At 42.4% G+C, this 19,008-nt stretch overlaps 1 protein-coding gene across 2 annotated transcripts; it reads left to right on the forward strand.

Moving 5' to 3' along the window:
* Positions 1–976: 976 nt before the first annotated feature.
* On the forward strand, positions 977–18,965 carry scube2 (signal peptide, CUB domain, EGF-like 2). 2 transcript variants are annotated; one of them, XM_060072324.1, is made up of 23 exons: positions 977–1,193; positions 1,631–1,747; positions 1,940–2,065; positions 2,534–2,668; positions 3,154–3,279; positions 3,374–3,490; positions 4,343–4,432; positions 5,400–5,516; positions 5,783–5,905; positions 6,465–6,581; positions 7,038–7,160; positions 7,543–7,659; positions 8,017–8,106; positions 8,253–8,375; positions 9,221–9,391; positions 9,812–10,018; positions 13,568–13,738; positions 15,067–15,234; positions 15,372–15,533; positions 15,664–15,861; positions 16,498–16,650; positions 16,770–16,849; positions 17,591–18,965. In XM_060072324.1, the coding sequence occupies exons 1-23, from the start codon at positions 1,106–1,108 to the stop codon at positions 17,735–17,737; spliced, it is 3,066 nt and encodes a 1,021-aa protein (XP_059928307.1). In that variant the 5' UTR covers positions 977–1,105; the 3' UTR covers positions 17,738–18,965. The 2 variants fall into 2 exon arrangements, with proteins under 2 accessions (XP_059928307.1, XP_059928308.1); XM_060072325.1 differs by lacking the exons at positions 7,543–7,659; positions 8,017–8,106; positions 8,253–8,375; positions 9,221–9,391.
* Positions 18,966–19,008: the final 43 nt, after the last annotated feature.

Genomic DNA, 19,008 nt, shown 5'->3' on the forward strand with positions numbered 1-19,008 from the left:
ATATATTTTATAAAATAATGCTCATATTGCACGCTTTTTGCCATTGTGCATAATGTCGATGTCCAGTAAACTGTGGTTTTCAAGGGTTACTTTGAAAATTGTGACCCTACCTAAACAAAATGGTTTGAAGGACCATGCTCTAAACATGTTTTATGAAATACATTTCTGCGGCAGGGTAGTTGGAAGCTGAACAATTTATATTCTTGTTGAAAGGATGATTGCTGCTTCCTTTGAGGTTAAAATTAAGCTTGTTTTTGTGTTTGGGTAGATATCATATTAAAGTTGTTCAAGGTACACGTTAAGTTATGAGTTGTGCCTTTAACAATTGCCAGTCTTTTTTTATAAGAATATCAATCTTATGTAATTTAATATTTATTACAAAACATTTTGTGCAAGCTTAAATATTTCTCATTTCTATCTGTTTTTTGTGCACTTCCTTTCAATATCTGTAGTTCAATGTTTTTTTCTATACTGTACACAACCTAATAGGTCATCTGTAATAAAATACAATAAAAAGCCCAATTGTGTTGGTGTAATATTTTCGTTAGGTGGTGCAAGTGAGTCTCGTACAAGACAGCTGGGCGAAGCAAACTCAAGAGCGCGTGGGTTGGTTTCAATATGCATTGTCTCCTATGAATAACAAAGTGTTGATAAAGGAAAAGTTTCATTACTAGGCTTTTATATAGCAACCCACTGTATCACATTGTATCCAATTATGATTGTGCATACAATACCTGCCACTAAGAGTTATGTAAATAGTGAACTCCAGAATACATAACCAAGGAAACTATTCAATTGCAAAATAAACACCGCAAGGGGAAAAAGGAGAACTACATGTATGTATGTAGCCTGGACTTGCGTCTATACATACATTATACGACGGCAGGAAAGTGTTCATCCACATTTATGGTAGGATCGGGAAAGTATTAAGTTCGCGCTCCTGTCTCCCTTTCCTCTCCTTGCGCGCGCCCACACACTCCTTTCTCTTTTTAAAGCCCTGCTGGTGAACACACTGACAGGCTACAATGAAAATGAGGCGGACACTTGGTCGCCACTTCAGTGCGTACACGTCCTTTTGAGGAGACCTCTAAACTTGGATATCACCATGGGAGCTATTTGGATTGCGAGGAACTTTTGTTTGTTTTTGCTCTTGTTAAATACTCGCCAAAGCACAGCACTACCAGAGAGTCAAGGTAAGCTTACTCCCGACTGGCCACGCAATATTCTTATGCACTATGTTGTTTTCCCATAGCCTTTATTTCTACTCTTGGTAGCGCTCATTTATAGGCTACATTAAGTTTACTATGTCACTTTTATATGCTAACGTTACCAGACGGATTTTTCTAAGCACATCTATTACATTATGGTATTACAATGATGCACGCCAATGCAATTACTAGTTTGAAACTTTTAAAGTGTATATAAACAATACAATCATTAGCCCTCAATCAAAAAAACTTTATTCCTAGATCACTATTACCTCATTCAGTTTGTCCGTATTTTAGCCTTTTTGTACTATTTTGCCAAGTACACGCTGCCTGTATGGAGAACTGGCCATTCCAATGCGTTGTTATTATTTATTATGACTTTATTACTTTAACCTCGCGCCATCTCTACGTGCTTTCCGTAGATCAATGCGCAGATGAAAGTGATGGCTGTCACATCGATGCTATTTGTCAAAATACCCAAGGCTCATACAAGTGCACGTGTAAAGCAGGCTTTAAAGGAGATGGCAAACACTGTGAAGGTAATCATCTGTTGAGGTCTGTCTTGTCATTACAATGTGTGGCCACCATCTTGAAGAGGCGAGACTTTAATGGCATATTTGTGGATACATAGGCTGTTCATTTTGGCTAATTAAATACACATATGAATGGACGTAACTTTTGACCTTATGAGCTAACGGTACACTTGTTTTGACACGTGTCTTATTTTGTAGACGTTGATGAATGTGACTTTGAGTACAATGGCGGCTGTGTACACGAGTGTAACAACATACCAGGCAATTATCGGTGCACTTGCCACGATGGATTCCATCTAGCGCACGACGGCCACAACTGTTTAGGTAAGAAAATATTAGAAAAATATATAAGTTCCGGAAAAACTGCGTGTGTAGTCTACTTTATGAGTTGTAACAGTAGCAGTCATCTTATGTTGCATCATAAGTATATAAAAAAAAAAGAAGGAAATTACAACATTGTAATAGTAACGTTAGTCCTAATCTCTGCTAACTGTTTGTACATACATTATACATTGGAGACAGGCAATGTCCTATCTGACAGTTGTCAATACTGTTGAGAGTATTCTCTTTTAGTTTTTCATATTGTTAACAAAACATGCTTTATATGTATAATTTCATCAAGCTTCACAATATTTTGTTGCCTATTTTGCTTTTCAATTTTCAGACAAACACACACACACACACACACACACACACACACACACACACACACACACACACACACACACACACACACACACACACAAAATTGTATGTGTGTTTTTGAATTTCTGAAACCCAACTTTCTTTTAGATGTGGATGAGTGTAAATTCAACAATGGAGGGTGCCAGCACACATGTGTCAACACAATGGGAAGCTATGAGTGTCGCTGCAATCAAGGTTTCTTTCTGAGTGACAACCAGCACACATGCATCCATCGCTCTGTGGGTGAGTGGCTATGAATACAGGTTTTTCACCTTTTAGAACCTTTATCATCTAGTTGTGGAACCTGGCATTTACATTAAGCCTGTGGAGTGCCCATCTGCAAGAGAAGGGGTGAGAGAATCGTCAAAGATGAGAATAGTTTGGCCGGAACTGTTTGAAGAAATTATTCAAGTACTGGTATGCATGTATGTTTGTATGTGTGTGTGTATGCAAAGAGATACATAAAGCTTTTAGGTAATGCCCTTTTTTTTTAAGCGTATTCTGTTATATATGTTATATAAAAAGTATATTTGATTCAAGGTGAATTTTAATTTTAAAAGTAATATAGTTGTTGACATGATGTGTTATGAACTAAACCAATATAACCTATGCTCACTGTCGCTGATTTGATGTCTAGACTGTCACAGCATTAAGAGTTCCATTGTGTGTGTGTGTGTGTGTGTGTGTGTGTGTGTGTGTGTGTGTGTGTCTTTGTTTTTCAACCGCAGAGGGCCTCAACTGTATGAATAAGGAGCATGGTTGCGCTCACATCTGCAAAGAGACCCCCAAGGGAGGCGTTGCCTGTGAGTGCCGCCCAGGCTTCGAGTTGGCAAGGAATCAGAGAGACTGCATCAGTACGTGTGGTTCCGTTATTCCTGCCATCTGACCAATTTGCCCCGACTGTTGTACAGAATATCTGAACTCGGGTCTTGTGTTCTTAACTTGCAGTTACCTGTAACCATGGCAATGGGGGTTGCCAGCACATCTGTGAGGACATGGAAGATGGCCCCATATGTAGGTGTCACGTCAGGTACACCCTGCAGCCAGACAAAAGCTCCTGTGTAGGTAGGTAAGCACTGACTATGTGTACGCCCAGTGGCTGGCTATTTGAAATACCACACCCCTCTCGTTTCTAGATCTCCATCTTTTCTTTTCTTTCCACAAATGTGGAAGCTCTCCTTTGTTGCCATATCTTGAGTGGAATGGCAGTACTTTAGTGCCTATGGTCCAACTTTGTGTTTGTTGTTGGAAATCAACAAAAGGGATTTAACATTTCTTGTTTCTTTCTGTATGTTTCATGAAGAGGCAAATGATTGGACTTGTTTTATCGCATATCATTACAAATAAGTAGATTGATACGTGTTGAACCCCTTACAGAGGTTGCCTCTAATAGGTTTTGTTTCAAAGAAAAATAAAGATGGCGCCAAGGTATCTCCTTATGCAATGTGTCTGTGCCAGTTCCCCTAATAGTGGGTGTTCATCCCTAGTTTCTTCTTCTTCACGTCTTGGGTTGGATGATAAGGATCGTCCAATCAGATAATGGTGGTGATGGTTTTCTTCTGCGGTGCCAACATGTGTGAGGTCTAAGTCTATCGCTAAGAAGTCATCGCGTGATTCATTTTACTTATCCCCCTTGCTCGCCTTATCTCCCCCACAACAAGACACACCGTTATACTTCAGTGAAAACCTGTCTCTGTTTACTGATCCCCCCCCCCCCAAAAAAAGGACCATTGCCACATCATACATGCATACATGTTTTTATTTATTTCCAAAATAAAATTTTACTCTTAGGATGTAACATAGTAAGTTGGTATGCATTACACTTTTGCATAAACGTGTCAAAAACATTGAATAGACATAAAAATTAACTGAGCTATTAAATGTCTTCTAATGATGTTGCACATGTTTGTTTCTCAGAGCGAGATGAAGCCACTGCTGAGCCAATGGAGCACAACATCACAGCCTTCACTGAGGTCGATAAACGTGTGAAACGAAGACTGCTCATGGGTGAAAACTCCACTAACAGCATGTTCATTAGTAGAATTTTGTGGAAATTTCGCACAAACTCTGGATGTTCTATGATTTGTGTGTGTGTGAGTGTGTGTGTGTGTGTGTGTGTGTGTGTGTGTGTGTGTGTGTGTGTGTGTGTGTGTGTGTGTGTGTGTGTGTGTGTGTGTGTGTGTGTGTGTGTGTGTGTGTGTGTTTGGGTGCTGTACACACTAGTCTAGAATATTGAGGCAAGGGAAGGAGTAATGCTTAATAAAGAAAAGCATTCCTCCCTCTTCGGAGCAAACTGTGAAATGACTGTGGGCCTTGGCTTTCTCACCCATGATTTCCCTACTGGAAAAAAAAAAATAAGCCTTGGTGACAGTGTGGTACATTTCACATTTCCTTTCTATTTGGGGGAGTAGAGTATATAGTTATGGCTTACTCACTTTTTATGTGTATTTAGAAGCCATCTGTTGTGTTTGTGAAATGCTGCGTGGAGGCCTAACTTCAAACCATTATCTCTTAGTGCTTAACTCCTTTGTGTGTGGCTGGGTTATGCACTCACAAGGTCTTTGTTTGAACTCTAAACGAGGCCTGTTGAAAGGGAGAGCAAAGTGGTTGACATCCACTTCACCTGTGTTTGACAGTTCTCCACCCAAGTAAGGCCATTAATCACCAGCGTACACCTCAAGTGTTCCTCGTGTGAAACATGCAGCGCAACTTTCATGTCAACCTTCAAACATGCCAATGAATGAAGACTTAAACCCCAAAAGCAAGTGTGTTCTGAGATCTTTTTCAACAGTTCTGGTTGCCAACAAATGACACAGCATCTGTAGAAGAATATCTTTTATGTGTTTGGTTGTATGCTTTTGGTGGAGGCCGCAGGTTAAGCTTTGAACAGCATGTCAGTGCCGAAATAACTCCTTTCCACACAGAGGAAAGCTCAATCAGTGGCGTGCATTTACACAGTGTCCTGTCGTTTCAGAGACGTGTGCGGTAAACAATGGGGGGTGTGACTGCACCTGTAAAGACACATCCACGGGCGTACGCTGCAGCTGCCCGGTTGGCTTCACTCTGCAGCCGGATGGAAAAACATGCAAAGGTCAGACTGACCGTCCACCATGGACCTCTACAGACCTTAATCATCTAGCGGACCCAGTTCAAACCATGAAAACGCTATGTACTATTTTTTGATCTTGCATTCCATTTCCCCACCCACTGGCTTTTGAGATACGTTCCCATTGAGGTGTAATGGTTTACCAATTTTGCCGCTAGGTTAATAAGGTCTATTGAGAGCGAAACTGTCTCTTCATCATCTGGCTTTGCTGCACTACGACTGCATTATTTTCAATATTGTTTCCGTTGCAGATATCGATGAATGTGAACTCCACAACGGCGGCTGTGAGCACTTTTGTAAGAACACCATTGGGAGTTTTGAGTGTAACTGCAGGAAGGGCTTCAAGCTGCTGAGTGATGAGCGTTCTTGCCAAGGTAAAAAAAGAAATGGTTTCCTTCCCCTCGGTTTCTTGGAGAGTGGGTTTAGAGCAGCACCAAAGGTGGGCTCGGAATATTAAATACAATAGAATCAGTGTTGCGAGTAGTAACATAATAAAAAAATATTTTTCGTGGCGTCTCATTAAAAGCCTAATGACATTTTGGAAACAATTATAGTCGAAGCAAAGCGACGGCTTTTATGAAACACTTTTTCCTTCTTTTTGTGTGACCAAAATTAAAAAGAAAAAAAAAGGAGTCATATGGTCCTTATCAAACTGTATTGTGTGTGTGTGTGTGTGTGTGTGTGTGTGTGTGTGTGTGTGTGTGTGTGTGTGTGTGTGTGTGTGTGTGTGTGTGTGTGTGTGTGTGTGTGTGTGTGTGTGTGTGTGTGTGTGTGTGTGTGTGTGTGCGTGTGTGTGCGTGTCTGTGTGTGTGTGTGTGTGTGTGTTTGAGGTTGAGTACCATTCACGCAGACAAACACCAGCTCTCTCTCTCTCAGTGCGACTGACTGACTGAGCGCCATGCAACTGTGTCATCTGCATGCTTCTCATTACAGATATAGACGAGTGCTTCTTCCAGAGGACATGTGACCACACGTGTGTGAACTCCCCCGGTAGTTTTGAGTGTGTGTGCAACAAAGGCTACACCCTGTATGGACTGGCCCACTGTGGGGGTAAGTTTTTTTGTGTGTATGTGTGTGTGTGTGTGTGTGTGTGTGTGTGTGTGTGTGTGTGTGTGTGTGTGTGTGTGTGTGTGTGTGTGTGTGTGTGTGTGTGTGTGTGTGTGTGTGTGTGTGTGTGTGTGTGTGTGTGTGTGTGTGTGTGTGTGTGTGTGTGTGTGTGTCTGCGGGCATTACAAACACAATTGCGCAAATTATAGATATGTACAACTGGGACAGGTAAAATAAGGGCCATACTATGTCAATATGGATAAAACAGCTGATCCGTATGATCAATCATGCATCTGTTGACACGTGTCGTATTTATTAGACTCTGACAAATGGCATTTTGAATGCCACGGTGTGTGCTGAGCAACTATGTGTACGCCTGCACACGAGGCAATTACCAACCAACTTGCATAGAAACGTTTCAAGTCATACAATGCATGTGTTTTCCCTCATGACTCTTAGACGTAAACGAATGCAGTGTGAATGGGGGTGGCTGTGAGCACCACTGTGAGAACAACCCGGGAGGATTTGAATGCCACTGCCAACCCGGCTATAAGCTCCACTGGAACAAGAAGGACTGTATTGGTAAGCCAGTGGCCCGGCCTACAGGAGACAGCCGTTCCTTATCTCTGTTGTGTGCCGCTATGATGTGCATGCAGTTGCTTTGAAAAGTGTGTGGTCGTGCAACGCAAACCCCCGACGTATTCCCCCCCCCCTCAAAAAACAGGAGATACTTTGAGTGACTCGGTCGTCTTGTTTTTTTCTTTTAAAATCTCTTTCTTGGGCTTTAAAGAAATGGAAGCCATACTTGACTCGCTACTGCGGCCGCTGTCAGTATGTTGGACAGTGTTCCCTCATGTTTGTAATGCCTTGAACTCTGCCTAGCTGTTATTGTTGTTGTTGTTATTTTCCTTTCACATCCAAAATCCTCTTTTTACCTTGGAGTTGTGTTGTGTATTCTATGTAGAGACTGAGGGTTTCGCACTTTCCACACCCACTTCCCGGCCCACGCTGAACTGCAGCAAACAGGGAGGAGGAGACCGCTGTTCCTTGACCTGCCAATCCCAAGTCCACATCAGCAGTGGTGAGTGGGACCGTTTGGGGACTTTAGGCAGGGGAGTTAGTGAGCTGCTCTGTTTGAATAGTCGTCCACCTCATTCTACTGAAGGAGTAGCATGTCCCCACATGCTCCATGTTTGCTCTTTGTGACCTTGCTGTTTTGGCCCTTTGCCTTTGTCTTTGTTTTGGTGTCCATGTCATGGATGGACGTGTGTGTGTTTGTGTGTGTGTTTGTGTGTATTTGTTAATGTGTATGTGTGTGTGTGTGTGTGTGTGTGTATGTGTGTTTGTGTGTGTGTGTGTGTGTGTGTGTGTGTCTGTGTGTATGTGTATATGTATGTGTGTATGTATATGTATGTGTGTGTGTGTGTGTGTGTGTCAGGAACGGAGGATTCCTATACTCTGACCTGTGGAATGCCTTTGCCCTGCTTGGCTGAGGCGCAGAAGAACAACAGTGGCCTGAACTGCTTCGGCAAGTACACAAGATCAGATCCATTATCTGGGGCCTTATCTCTACCCTCAGAATAAAATCAGCGATAGCCACACTCAAATGTTTTTAAAAATAGAGCCATGATTTTCAAAAATGCTTGGGCTAATTTGTGTTCCTTTATTCTGTAGGTTCAGAAATGTCCAGCATTTCCCGCATCAAGGCCACTGCCACCTTTAGGTCGGGGCCTGGAAAATGCAACCTCAAGCGAAGTCAAGAGAGGCTTAAGGAGACTCTAAACACTGCACACTCAGGTACAGAGGTTTCCATAACACACACAGACACAACACAACACACACCACTCAAATTAAGACCCTGAAGTAAAAGATGGCCGGCGCATGGAATTACATCTTGTTCATGTTACCGGTAGTAAAACAATTTCCCTCTACCAGGAAGTGTCAGTCAGCCGTACATCAACTCCTGAGCAGCTCTTTGAAAGCGAACCCAGAAGTATAACCAAATGTGAAAGAAATATGCAGGGAAAAGTGGCGTGCTTTCAAGTTTCTCACCACTGCACATTGTCTGGCCGTGACAGGGTGAGATGTAATTAGCCATAGCATGGCTTTCACGAGGCTTTGACCCAGCTATCAATCAAACCAGCTTCCGATTGGGGGGATTATTTTGTTTCTCCAGAGGGTTCCGGCATGGTGTTTTACATCCCCTCAAAGTCACTGAAAGGATACACATCACTTCAGATAGCAGAAGTTTCGGATTTGCCCTGTGTCTTCTCACACACACACACACTCGGATCACCAACCCAAAGTCTGTTGCGCATGGGGAGAAAGAAAATCTTGACCTGGATGTTTTTACTTGCTCCCTCTCCCTCTCCCTCTTCCTCTCCCTCTCCCTCTCCCTCTCCCTCTTACGCTCCCTCCCCCTCTCTCAGCAAATGGACATAATCTGCACACGTACCCTTCATCTAGTTTTGTTTAGGTTCCATCTTTGCCAGCGATTAGTATCATCCCTATTGTTTAATCCTCCTATTGGTGGTCAATTTTAAACGCGTTTGTGGTTGTGTGAATGTTTGACTTTGTGTGTGTTTGTGTGTGTGTGTGTGTGTGTGTGTGTTTGTGTGTATGCTCCTCTCCCATGTACACAGATAGCGGGTCCCTCTTCACGGAGAACGTCCAGTTCAGCTACGTGAGCCTGCATTGCTCGTCCGCCGGAAGGAGAGCGCAGCGCCATCGGAACGGCAGGAGAGCAGGGGAGGAGGAGGGCTCCTCAATCACGGCTCAGTTTGAGTTGGATGTGAACCTAGAGGAGGTAACAGGTTGGTCTCTCTGCTGCGCTGCCTGCCCGCCGGCCTGACTGACTGATTGCATGTGACCCTAACACACCCCTCTCTTGGGCATCTTTCTGCTCACTTTGGTCTTCTTCCTATTTCTCAGACTTACCTCTCTTGCTCTCGTGAACCTAGTGGTTGAAGTATCTCCTGTTTTGACGTGGGTTCGGTGTTTCTGTAGACGTGGGTGTGGGATGGGTGCTGCTGCTGCTGCTGCAAAAAATAAGGGGTTGGCGTTGGTTTCGTTTGGAGTTGCTTCCGTGTCTCGCGTTACGTACGTCAGTCGGTGCTTTGGGTGTTCTCTCCGTGGTCCGGGACGTGGTGGCCGTCTTCATTATGAACGGGGCGGTATGCATGTGTGAGCCCACCCGCCCCTGGTGTGAACGGACTGTGAACTTGTTCTCCCAGCAGAGAGCTGTGACCTGCCATGTGTGCGCCGGCGCTCCGAGAAGAGGCTGAGGAAGACCATCCGGACCCTGAGAAAGTCCATCAACCGGGAACAGTTCCATATCCACTTTGCTGGCTCCGACTACGAGCTCTCCAAGAGCCTGCTCCAGACCGTGGACCCGCAGGAACATTGTGTGGCCGGACAGGTGCTGGCGGGCAGGAGATGCGGTTAGTAAACAGTTATTTATTTTAACGTTGAGCCGCGACTGTACAAACCCCTGCCAACGACGGCGGAGTGATGGCTGCTGACGGTGCTTTTCAGTGCGTGGGTTTTTTTTCTCCGTCTTGTATTGAGCAGCGGACACCTATTTTGTGGTTCAGCGGCATCAGCCCTCTTGTGTTACACAAAAGCACGAGGAACAATGAATCAGATTCAAAGCAGTGGTTGTCCCAGAGTGTGGGTTTTTGAGGTGGGTTAAATACTCCATGCCAGGGAGGTATATTTAGACAAGTTGGTTTAATGATTGGATCTGAGCAGGTGTTGGCCAGATGACTTCCATATTTGGTGTGCAGACATGGTGTAATGAGCTGGTTATAGGGAATGGGGGGATGGGGGGAGGATTGCAGAGGCAAACAGAGAGACTGTTGTTGCCCCTTTCAACATGAGAGCTCTTCCAGCATCTCCCTACAGTCTCTGACTGTAACTGGCAGTGTAAGGCTTTCTGCCGCTTAGCCGTTCCCCTCTGGATGCGTTTTATTTACGACACGTAATAATGGAACTGTGTATTTGGTTTTAATGGTGCTCAGTCGATATGAACAAATAAAGACTTATGTGTGCATGTTTTCTTTAGCAAAAAATGAACATTTGCTTTCAGTTTTGGCCTATGCTTAAATTCTATGTATGCGTCCCATATTATTTGTGTTCATTTCATAATTGTCTTTTTAATTACCAAACCTCATATGAGTCCTCATATGCCCTTTTATTGAATATTTATTTAGGCATTTAAAACATTATGATATCAATACATGTGTAATGCTAATATAAGTATGAGTGAATTATACAATACTTATATTAATACAGCTACATTCTGAACCAGGTGTACACAGTCTTGATTGAAGACCTAATTTTTACAGTTGTTGTTGCAGAAAAGATCAAGATTAACCAACAATGTCCACTTGACTAGTGTGGCTCTTTCCTTGTGATGCCATTAAACAGTGAGGGTAGCCACTCTGCAAGTGGTAATCCCACTGATGAGGAGGCCTGAGCAGGATGCTGTTCTTTGGGAAGACTTTGGAGAGAAATTTCGTGGTCAACACTATGGCATACTGTTTAAGTCAATCGCTACAATGTATGTATATTGACATTGAAAGAAAATGATATTTTGCACCAAAAACTGATGACGTAAAGTGTTCATGTTGGGTATTTCATTGTTTGTCACTCAGATCTTCCCGCACTTTTGGGTCAACGTTAAGCAGTCTATTTGACATGGGGTGCAGACTTGTAGTTTGGAACGGGGGCTGAAAGGCATTCTAAAGCCCCCTGCTCTTTAAAGGAGCTATATTTTCTTCCCCCTTCACCCCCGCCTCCCTCTCTGGCTTAGCTTGCAGTGCAGTTTAGTTCCTTTCAGTTTGCCCACTCCATTGTAAACCCTATTGGGGCTCGTTCCCACTGCATGGCAGCGTAGTCTAAAGCCATCACACGCACACCAAAACAACATCACCTCTGTTACACATTTCTTTCTTATGAGGATTCTTTTAAATCCTCCTCGCTCTAACTTGATGTTGTAAGACTTTGAGCAGTCTCTAATATTCTTTGAGCAGATGAACGAGTTTCTGAATATGCTAGCTACCGTCATGCGTTTCATTAACTTCTAAGTCTTACAAACGTGTTTTAAAATTTGGGGTTATTTTGAAGTGGGCACAGCTTTAGGGGTTTATTGTATTTGATGTATCCACTTCCTGCACTGGAATTGTTTGTTGCCGGGATATTTTTTTTAATGTTTGTTTTTACATGGGAGATGTTTAGGAAGTGCTGTTGATTCAAGATGGCAGTTTGAGTGCAGTGCCCACGCCCCCCCCCCCATCCCTCTCTCCTCTCCCCCCTGGGTAGAGCCACTCTGCATGACCCCCAGCCACTAAACTGTTAAAGAGAATTGACTTCAGCCTACACCATGGGAATCAATTAGCATCAGCTGTTTGGGCCTCTGCTTGATGGACGCACGAAGCGATTGGTCCAAGCAGAAAGGGGGGGATTGAGAAACCTGACCCCTTTTATTGGGTTCAGCTCCTTACCACTGTGATACCGCAGTGTTTTCCTATGTCATCAAGTAGGCAAAGACTGGGGACTTGAATAGAGGTGAAAGGTCTTTTAAACCTCTTTTTGGGGCCATCAATTCGAGGACTCTATAGAAGCGACTCTTTGCATTTGAAAGGCTTCAAGGTTTTTTCTTCTTCTCTCACTCTCACTCTCTTCTCTCACTCCCTTCCCTCCGTCAAATAAAAGCTGTTAGAGGACAATGCAACGGTGGCTCCACATGGGCTTTCAGAGTAAACAATGGGCTGCAAAAAATGAACTGCTCTTGAGAGAATTACATTCTCTTTTTCCTTGAAGGGAAATCTTACAATTTGCTGAGCCGCATATAATGGATCTATGTTCAAGCTTTTGTGTGTCAAGCTCTTTATAAATAGTGGTTTTCTACGGAGAGGCACTCCTTAAAGGCTACCGCTGAGGCACATTTCTGGACTAAAGACGTTGAGGACATAGACAATTTGTTCTGGTGTGAGACTAGCAAACGGCTTCTGAGCCCCAAGTTCCTCACACCACCAGACAGACATAATTGTTCAAAAAAATTAATTACAGGCACACACTATAGATGACAGAAACCAAAGAAAAACTCTGCACATCCCTTTAATCAATCTTTATGACGTTAGGATAGATAAGAGGCAAACATTCTCTTTGATTCGCTTCTGCGTCTGCCTCAGTTCTAGGTGCGGGTGCCTATAATGGTATTAAGAGCTTCCCCCCCTGGTGCACAGCCATGTTTTATTAAGTATTAAGGCTGTTTGATGTGTGGCACAAAGACTGCTGGGGAACACACTGGCCCTATTTGTGTTGAGCTGCATCAGGTTGATTTGCAATGGTTTTGTAACGTCTTAACCTCAGTGCTACATGCCATTGTATAAGAAACGTCAAGGTCGGTAAAAATAAGTACATGTATAGATATAAAGCCTATATATATTATTTTTCATATATAAATGAAAGCTATAGATTTTCTGAAAATGTTAAATGTGTCGGGGAGTATTGCTTTTTACTGGACCTCAGTACCTTACTCAACATTGAGTTATCCATCATTGAGTTATGAGCAAGCTCTATTCAAAAACGTGATAATCCTTTAAATGTGATCATTACTATATACTTAGTCCTACCACTTCTATGCAACGCGGCTGAAATGGCAGAGCCGTGATGAATAACATGGAAGCCATAAACAAACACACTTTAATGAGGGTCTTGCGCTCATGGTTCCTCGATGTCTGTGGTTTCCTTTGTTTTGGGGCGACTGGTGTTTTGGTCCCCGTGTTCTTTCTCTCTCCCTGCAAAGTCGCTCAAAGATTTGCGAGTGACAGAAAAATAGATGCATTCATGTAATTAGAGGGCCTGGATTTTGGTCTTTAAAGCTCCCCACAAGCACCCCCCCCCTCCCCATTGATATTTATTCTGATCTCAGGCTTTGATATGTCACATCAATAACGTGCGTCCCTCCCAACGCGTCCCCTCAGTGAGCTGCTCGGCGGGGACCTTCTATGACGGGGACCTGGGGAGGTGTGTCCTGTGTGCAGCTGGAACCTATCAGGACGAGGAGGGGCAGATGGCCTGCGAGCTCTGTCCCGGGCCCGAAGGGAAAGCCGACTCCAAGGTGGTCGGGGCTCGTAACATCTCTGAGTGTGGAGGTAGGAGACACTCTTTACACCACCACCACCACCACCACCACCACCACCACCCCCACCACTTACACCGCTTTGCTTCAACCAAACCAACAGACATATTGAATGCATATTTTAGTGAACAGAAATAGAAATAAGACTGCTGTTCATTGAAGAGTGACAGGAAAGTTTCAAGATAGAGGCGGGCGACTTGTGTCTCGGTGTTGTAGCACGACGCATGGTGCTCCATGGAGATCCTTCGGAGACTTCTAGATCCACAACTAGAGCATGTTTCTTTAGGTGGTGCGTGTCTACAGTCAAGATGCGGGTGTACCTCATCTTTAATTGCTACTCGGGACATAAATAGTTCCGTTCTCAATTGTGGTTTCAGAAAAAAAACTTTTGTTGTTGAAAACAAAAGTGAGATTTATCATGGATTAGAGATTTTTTCATATCTTAATATGGGCGTCTATTTTTAAATGCTTCCTGTTATGAATGAATAAATCACCCAGGATGAACCGCTGGCTTGATGATAATCTTACTGGCAGATGTTCTGCTTTGTGTTAAGTCAAAAGAGCTGCAGCTTAGATTGTTGAAGATGAATTTGAATTCAAAAGGCTTCCTGGTCTCTTCTTGGTTCTGAATGAAAAGAAGAATGAGCCACCATGTTATGTAGCTGTTATCGCAGTCACTTTGTGGCTCTGTCCCAGATCCCCATCACTGGCTTTTCTCACCCACAGACTAAACAAGAATCATTATCAGCAGACTCACAACAGCAACCCGTTTCTTAAAGTCCTGCATAACAGCAGTTTACCCACGAGAAGATAGAAGGGCATAATATCAATCTTGTTACGTTTAAAAGCTCCTATCAGAACCACAAAGCTGTGTACCTTCTCCCTAGAGGAAGAAAAAGGACCACTCGTTTCCAGAATGTATAAGACTCTGCTTTAGATCCATAGCATGAGCATGTTTCTTCCTCTTTTGCAGAACCTGCAGTTAGTGACCATATGCACTGTCCAAAGAAGTGAATGTGGATTTCTCTTCTCCTATGAAGATTGTTTCAGTGAACCAAGAATCAATCCTCCAGAACATATTTATTCATGTCAATGAATACTATTGTTAAGAGTTATCTAAATATATTGATATCCAATATATATAATAATATTATATAATTCTATATATTCGTTATGAGTACAACGATTGTTTTTTGTAATTATATTGACTTAATGTGACTGAAAAGCATTCCAGTTCATCTTTTTCCATTCAATCAAATGAATCTCTTATTATTCATGTTTCATGGACGGGTTGAACAATGTTTAACGGCAAGTTGCGGCAAAATCTGTGTGTGTGTTCAGGTCAGTGTACCGAGGGTCACTATTCCCACGATGGCTTCATCCCCTGCGTGCCTTGCCCTCTGGGATCCTACCAACCAGAGGTCGGTCGAACCTCTTGCTTTCTTTGTGGGGGGAACCTGGTCACCAAGCACCTCTCTGCTGTGTCCTTCCAGCAGTGTGAGACCAAAGGTGAGCATTTTACCAGCTTCGGTTCCGAGGGTCCTGACCAAAAGAACTACGCTGCCCTCTTCTGCCAATGTACAGATATTGCATCCTTTTCTAATCGTTAACACCCGGGGTTAACACCCTGTGTTGGGCTCCAACAGTCCAGTGCTCCCCAGGACATTACTACAACACAAGCACACATCGTTGTATCCGCTGTCCCATGGGAACATACCAAGTGGAGTTTGGACAAAACTACTGCACAGCTTGCCCCGGAAACACCACCACAGACTTTGACGGCTCCACGAACATCATGCAGTGTAAAAGTATGTGCCGACTGTTTTGGATGATCGTATGCAGCATTGGTATGAAGTCTTCTGACATAACTCTGCAGAGCAAGTTACGTGCTCCGGATGATGGATGGCGATCGATTAACACGGTGTCGTCACTTCACAGACCGACATTGTGGCGGAGAGCTGGGAGATTTCAGTGGCTACATCGAGTCGCCCAACTACCCCGGAAACTATCCGGCCAACGTGGAGTGCACCTGGACGATCAACCCTCCACCCAAACGCAGGATCCTCATCGTGGTCCCCGAGATCTTCCTGCCCATTGAGGATGAGTGTGGTGACTATCTGGTTATGAGAAAAAGCTGTGAGTCTCGTTTCAAAAACATTCGGTTAGCCAGGTTTTGCCAAAGTTGGCAAAGCCTGGAATAGTAAGTTGTTATCAAAAAAAATGTATGTCCAAATGACAACGAGATGCTCCACATTGGGTTAAAATATTTAATAGCGGGTTCTGCAACATTCAGTTGTTGCAATGTTCAACTCCCAGCCCAAAGGTTTGGAATTCCATCCTCAATTGTCCAGTATACCTGAGGGCATTCTGCTTCTTGCTTAAAGAACCAGTGAACACAAAACACTTTTTGACGGTGTCTGTGTATGGTAAAGTTCCGTCTGAGCAGTGAAGTATTTAATGTCTGCGTCCACTTAATGTCTGCTTATTATAACGCTTATACTCAACAACGGTACTATGAAAGTATCAGAAAGTTTGAGCCATGGGGATAATACACCCCCCTTCTTTCCTATAATTAAATTATTTTTAGAACTCACAGTGGTCGAATTCCATCTGAAACAGTGGTTCACTGGCTCTTTAAGATGCTTTACCCCCATGTACCTGCCCCTCGTTAACATATATTTTCTACATTGACTAATGGATCCGACTCCACCAAATGACTACATACGATGAATACATTAGTCTCATCTAATGTGTGTGTATCCTGATTTCCAGCTCTCTCCAACTCAGTGACAACCTACGAAACCTGTCAGACGTACGAGCGGCCGATTGCTTTCACGTCCCGCTCCAAGAGACTGTGGATTCAGTTCAAGTCCAACGAGGGAAACAGTGGCAAAGGCTTCCAGGTCCCATATGTGACTTATGATGGTGAGTGGAAGTGGGCATGGGTGAAATGTGGCGTATACTTGTTGTTCCTCAGTTGAGGTTATGCAAAAGATTTCAAGAATGTTCATGCATTGCCTTTGTGTGTGCTCTCTTTGTTGCAGAGGACTACCAAGAGTTAATCGAAGATATAGTCAGAGATGGAAGATTATATGCTTCAGAAAATCACCAGGAAATTCTTAAGGTATAGTTTCTGTAAATTTTAACCGTGGCAGTTATAAACAATACCTCATTTTAAGTTGAATGATGACAAATCACATTCGTGAGTTTTAAATAATTCACTGTATTATATTGACACTGAGCGTTAAAAATGAGTAATGCAGCCCAATTTCACAATATTGTAGAGAGTTGTCTCGCCGGGTTGCCAGGTTCGGGACGCTGAAAGAACAGAATGCAAGATGAGCCGAGCAGAATATGATATTTGGAGATTTGGCACTGGGCGGGGTCATCTCTGACAATAGGAATCAGACGTTCCAACCGGGAATGCAAGTTCCAACGCAGAACGAAGCATAACATTAAGCTCCTTTAAACGTATACACATTAGCCAAACCTATGTTTACGGAAATATTTGTTATCTGTTTTGTGCGAATATTACCTTTATACCCCTCCCTCACAAAAACGTACATTCTGCCAAGCTGTGTTACCAAGCTGTTTTGGCTTTCAGAGATGCTTCAGAAGTATGCATAAGCCACGCAGTGGGCTTTCTGTGGGCTAGTGGACTGGTTACTCTGCAATACAGAAAAAGCCTGTTTTCATAAATCATTTAAAAGTAAAAATCAAAATAATTTACTTCAATTTCCTTATGATCTATTTGTTATTTCATAATACTGTGTATAAAACAACGCAGTGTGTATTGGACTCCATCTTGTGGTTTTAAGTGGTACTCACTAGTGTTTTGTCTTCTTGGCATACATTTTCTCTACAGGACAAGAAACTCATGAAGGCGTTGTTTGATGTTTTGGCCCATCCACAGAACTTTTTCAACTACACAGCCCAAGAGTCCAGGGAAATGTTCCCCAAGTCATTCATCAGATTCCTTCGCTCTAAAGTCCTGAGATTTTTACGCCCATAGATTAAGGTGAACTTTAGCCAGTGGATTTGTGAATAGTTCTTTACATATTTTTATTAGACACTGGCCACATAACCTTTCAACTTACTGAGCAATTAATACAAATATGCTATACTTGCTATACTACTTTCACACAACCCATACTAAAGTGGACTGTAATGACCCAAAGGAGAAAGTAAACAAGCAAGTGGATTTTTTATATTTTTTCTCTATATTTTTTTACCGTTTGAAAGGATAGATTGGTATCTTCTCCGTATGCTACAGACCACAAGCACATTGGTAGCCTCAGACAATTCACAATGTTGTGTTTATTGTTTTTTTAATGTGTTTTAAAAAGCCTTACAAAAATTATGCTGGATAAAGCTCTAGGGATTTAAAGGGAGAGACATCTGCTCTTGTATGATTGTGTTAAAATTCTTGTTAAAAGATTTGTATAAAGTCTTATTTTTATATTAGTGGGATCGGATGGGTGATTTATTGTGTTTAATGCTGAATATTCAAACAACAACATTAAGAGAATGTTACTAATACATGACATAGCACACTCATTAAAGGAACCTAGATAAGATATCAACCAATGAGTGTATATTTAGCTATAACCGACTTGTAAACTATTGTTGTTTTGCAATTAGTGTTGACAGAAAGTTGATAGATACAGGAAAGACATTTATCACAAAAATATATTTGTTTTTTTTCCTAACGATATAGCACTACAATGTACAGTATGTAGTGTCATCACAAAGGCGTTTATACTCAAAAAAATTGTATATGATGTAAAAAGTTTTAGATTAAATGTTAATGTATTGTTGGGTAGCGACTACATTTGCGACACATATAGTATTGACACTTCGTACTTTCCAATGTATTGGTGTTTCATGTTCATGTTAATATTTTGTCTGCCACTGTATTCCACTGTATTCTGTCATTTAACAATGTATACCCATTGTGGCTCTTCTTAGGTTATAGTGAAAAATGAAGCAAGCATCTCTCAGGAGGACAATGTGTTAACATTTGAACATATGAACCAGCAACCAAAGGCACAACAAATCATATTTGGATGTCAAATGTATTGGAGATATATGAATAGATATATAGAGCTCCATAAAGTCAAATAGTCCTAGGCCTGAATGATTTCATACGAAAGTTACGTTTTGTAAAAATAGAATTTCTTTATTGTCTTAGTACAGTGTATTTGTACATCTAACGTGTTGTAAATAAAATGGTAAACTGCGTTGTTTGATTTATTAGGTAGCACATTGAATTGTTTGTATTTT

The sequence above is a fragment of the Gadus macrocephalus genome, chromosome 14 (genome assembly GCF_031168955.1).
Source record: "Gadus macrocephalus chromosome 14, ASM3116895v1".
NCBI classification, from domain to species: domain Eukaryota; kingdom Metazoa; phylum Chordata; class Actinopteri; order Gadiformes; family Gadidae; genus Gadus; species Gadus macrocephalus.